The 4,021-nt window shown below is 46.8% G+C and overlaps 1 protein-coding gene across 1 annotated transcript; it reads left to right on the top strand.

Annotated features, from left to right (window-relative positions):
- The first annotated feature begins 810 nt into the window (after window positions 1–810).
- Window positions 811–3,171, top strand: LOC121869519 (TWiK family of potassium channels protein 18-like). The gene has a single exon (XM_042370873.1). The coding sequence runs from the start codon at window positions 1,177–1,179 to the stop codon at window positions 2,314–2,316; it is 1,140 nt and encodes a 379-aa protein (XP_042226807.1). The 5' UTR covers window positions 811–1,176; the 3' UTR covers window positions 2,317–3,171.
- The last annotated feature ends 850 nt before the right edge of the window (window positions 3,172–4,021 follow it).

Genomic DNA, 4,021 nt, shown 5'->3' with positions numbered 1-4,021 from the left:
CCTATGTACTGATGTATGTGTACCTGTGTACTGATGTATGTGTACCTATGTACTGATGTATGTGTACCTGTGTACTGATGTATGTGTATCGGTGCACTGATGTATGTGTACGGCGTATCTGTGTACTGATGTATGTGTATCTGTGTGCTGATGTATGTGTACCTGTGTACTTATGTACGTGTATCTGTGTACTGATGTATGTGTACCTGTGTACTTATGTATGGGTACCTGTACATTGATGTATGTGTACATGTGTACTGATGTATGTGTACCTGTGTACTGATGTATGTTTACCTGTGTACTTATGTATGGGTACCTGTACATTGATGTATGTGTACCTGTGTACTGAAGTATGTGTACCTGTGTACTAGCGTATGTGTACATGTGTACTGATGTATGTGTACCTGTGTATGACATATGACCGGTGGCATGCTGGGGATTTCTGTCTGTCTATGTATGAGACATTACCGCCGAGCGTGAGACTGGGCCGCTGCCAGCACCTTGTGAGGGAGGGAGGGAGGGCCATCTGTTATCTACCACAAGTTTCGGTGGTGAGTGTGTTGACTGGTAAAGTGTGGACAGGGGATGACAGATGTGGTCTGCATCACGGCACACCTGTGGCCGCTACACTCAAGGTACAGTATACCCACAGGAAACTCACTATAGTTATACTACAGAAAGTATGCGTACCTATGTCAGTGAATGCAAGATGCGTAGGTTGGCTGGGCTGGGGTGACGCAGGGAGGGTCGGCGTTGGGCGAGGCGGGGCAAGGCGGAGCGGGGCAGGGTGGGGGCGAGGCGAGGTGAAGCAGGGAGAGGAGACACAGTGTTGCTTGTGCCCCCGGGGAAGCCGCACCCATAGAGACGGGCTACGCCGGGGGAATATATCAGCTGTTGGTCGCTGTGGCAGAACCCGCGGGTAAACATGGAACACCTGGTGCTCGTCCCCCTACCAGTGAACACTTTACTCAGGTATACACAGACTTATGGATAATCTTGTGATGCTATGGGCACACCTCGTCACAGCATCAGTAGACGGCCGTGGACATAGCCAGGACGGGAGGTTGTTACCAGAGTGCCGGAGTGCTGCCGGGTGTATTGTAAGCGCTCCCTGAATTAAAGGGCTGCTGGATCCTTTTTTATTGTAAGAGCCCAAGTTTAGACTGTACCGGCAGGATGACTGTAGAACGTGGGCGTGCGTCTCAACGGTCTCATGGTGTCGCGTCCCAACGTTCCTACGGCACATCATCGTCATCTTCGCAGGGCTCCAGGGCGCGATGCAAAATCTGTTGTAGGAAATTCGTGTCGTTTATGTGCACGCAAGTAGGCGTGGGTGGCTTGGTAGTGTCGTACGCTATCATGGGTGCCTTCGCCTTCATAGCCATCGAGGGTAAGGAGGAGTACTGGATGACGAACCGCACCTCGCTCATCCACAACACAACCATCAGGACGCTGTGGAACTTTACAGAACACCTCAATGTCCTACATAAAGACCAGTGGTACGAAGACGTCAACGATACACTATATGATTTCCAGAAAGAAATTGTGAAAGTAGTGAAATCCGGATATGACGGTCGCTCCCACAAGGAAGTGTGGAACTTCCCAGCGTCTCTCATGTTCTGTCTGAGCGTGTTCACCATGATCGGCTACGGCCACATGACCCCCAAGTCAGAGTGGGGCAAAATCGCCACCATCATGTATGCCGTCCTCGGCATCCCGCTCTACATCGTCTACTTCATGAACATGGGTCGAGTGTTCGCCAAGTCCTTCAAGTTCCTCTACCGGGCGATGTACCGCTGCATCAACAGGAACAAGACCAAGACTCTGGAGGAGGCGGAGCTGAGCGAGGATCAGGGCGAGGAGCACACCATCATCGTGCCCTCCACTGCTTGCATGTGGGTCATGATCTTCTATATGACCACAGGCACTATCATGTTCGCCCAGTGGGAGAAATGGTCTTACCTCAACTCCTGCTACTTCTCCTTCACCTCTCTCGCTAAGATCGGTATTGGAGATTTCGTTCCGGGCTTTGGCGGCGGTGGGTTCGGCCGGGCTACGGAGGATAGCCAGACCAAACTTATCATCAATTTCATGTACCTCCTGATAGGCATGGGCATCATCGCCATGTGTTACACTCTCATGAAGGAAGAGATTTTGCTTAAACTAAGAGCTCTCAAACAAGACATTAAAGAAAAAGTGTTTGTATGTGGCTTGAAACTGGGTCTGTATATGGAGGATCAACCATACCAGGACTCTCGTCCTCCGCCCATTCACGGGCGCACCAAGTCAGTACGGAAGTCTGTACGTCGACGGTAGTAACGGGAGTAATCTCCATTGCCAATGTTGGCCGCTCCATAAACCAGCGGGTGTGTGCCACTCACAAATCTCAAGGGAGAATAAGCGTGAGGTGTGGCTGGTGTTTCCCCACGTGCACTCTCCAGGGTTGTGCTGGCGCCAGCTAATGGAAAGACGTGAGCAATGACTGCTCTCCAGGTGTGCCAAATTTTTCTGAGTGTGCAGCTCTCCTACAAACTTCCTTGACATGGACCAAGAGGCCTGGGCGCCGCCCTGTACAGCTCTTGAATGTGTACCTTAAGAGTGTATGTATCTCAAGAATGCGTTTATTTCAGAGTGATGTACCTGAGGAGTGTGTGTTTATCTCAAACGTGTGAATCTTGTGAATGTGTTTCTCGAGAGTATGTACTATATTCCAAGATTATGTCTCCCTCTACAGCGTTCAGAATTAGCTGCGAGGGACGCAGATACGCCACCACTATGACTTTGCGCCGTAATAGTGAGTGAGAGTAACGAAAACTGTACATTGTGTTGGAGCCAGTGTTGGTGTGTGGGGGGCTCAGCCGGGCTACACGTTCAAAACAACCATTTGTCACAGATACAAGAGGAAGCAGTTGTTGATTTACATGTACGGTTGGTTTTATGAGTTTTATGAAGCTGTAAATAGTGACAAGTAAACATGTAGCGTGAACCACTGAGGAACTACACTTTCAACTGCCTTTGGTGCAAAATGTAATGTAAGATTTCTGAGAATTAGTGTATCATGTCTTATACTGATCTTACTCCTTCATGACTTATTTAAGTATAAACCATTCTGATGAACTACTAGAAGTCACTGTGCGTTACACCTATTGCAATAAAAACTGTTTAAACCTGTACTGTGTTTATCTCAACATCAACTGGTCGAGACAAGACGTTAATTACGGGTCACCTGAAGATTCGCCCCACCTTATTTCATCTAGAGATTAACCAACCTAACACTAACCTAACATACCCCCCCCCCCAGGTAACGTTCAGGGTGTTTACTCATCAAGTGAAGTAAGCTGGGGGCTAATCTTCAGGTGATCCTTAATTGTTTCAGAGCAAACAAACTATTGAACACTTGGAATGATTTCATTTAATAAATTTCCAAGAACAAAATATTGATGTACGATGATAAAAAAAATTAACAGGTACAGTACTATAGTTAAGAGGAAAACATGAGGAGGAGGAGGAGTTAAGAGAAAGAGGGTGAAGCCACACGTCTAAGAAGAGACCAATATAGCAGGGCGATGACGCGCCCCACCACCCGCGCATACTCACTACAACACTCTGGGATCAACTCACAACAATGTTTTTTATCTTTCCTTCCGTACGAACAACTTTTTTTTTTTAATTATCATTTTCATTGTTTATGCTGTTACTTTAAAAGAGAGACGTTATTACATGTGGTCGAAAACACATATTGCTTATGATATACTGTACTGTAGTTTGGGGTTGTATCAGAGATTCTAAGTAGGCATGATAATTATTCCTGTTGGAACTGTGTGTGCATTTGTAATGAAGACGCATACAATCTAGGGTCATAAAAACTGACGACTTAGTAACTCTGAACCCTTGAACAAGTAAAAGAAAATCAGGTGTTGGACAAATTTGATTTAATGTTTAACTTAGCAAAACTTGATTTTTAGGTCATCAATCACACACACACACACACACACACACACGAGAATTTCCTGCCTCTCAA

Source organism: Homarus americanus, unplaced genomic scaffold (assembly GCF_018991925.1).
Source record: "Homarus americanus isolate GMGI-L3 unplaced genomic scaffold, GMGI_Hamer_2.0 scaffold23578, whole genome shotgun sequence".
In the NCBI taxonomy this organism is placed as follows: domain Eukaryota; kingdom Metazoa; phylum Arthropoda; class Malacostraca; order Decapoda; family Nephropidae; genus Homarus; species Homarus americanus.
Note: the sequence above shows the minus strand (reverse complement) of the source record. Positions and strands in the feature narration are given on the sequence as shown.

What these genes read in the sequence shown, in the direction of transcription:
- LOC121869519 (XM_042370873.1), top strand. Translation starts at nt 1,177, where the DNA reads ATGACTGTAGAACGTGGGCGTGCGTCTCAACGGTCTCATGGTGTCGCG.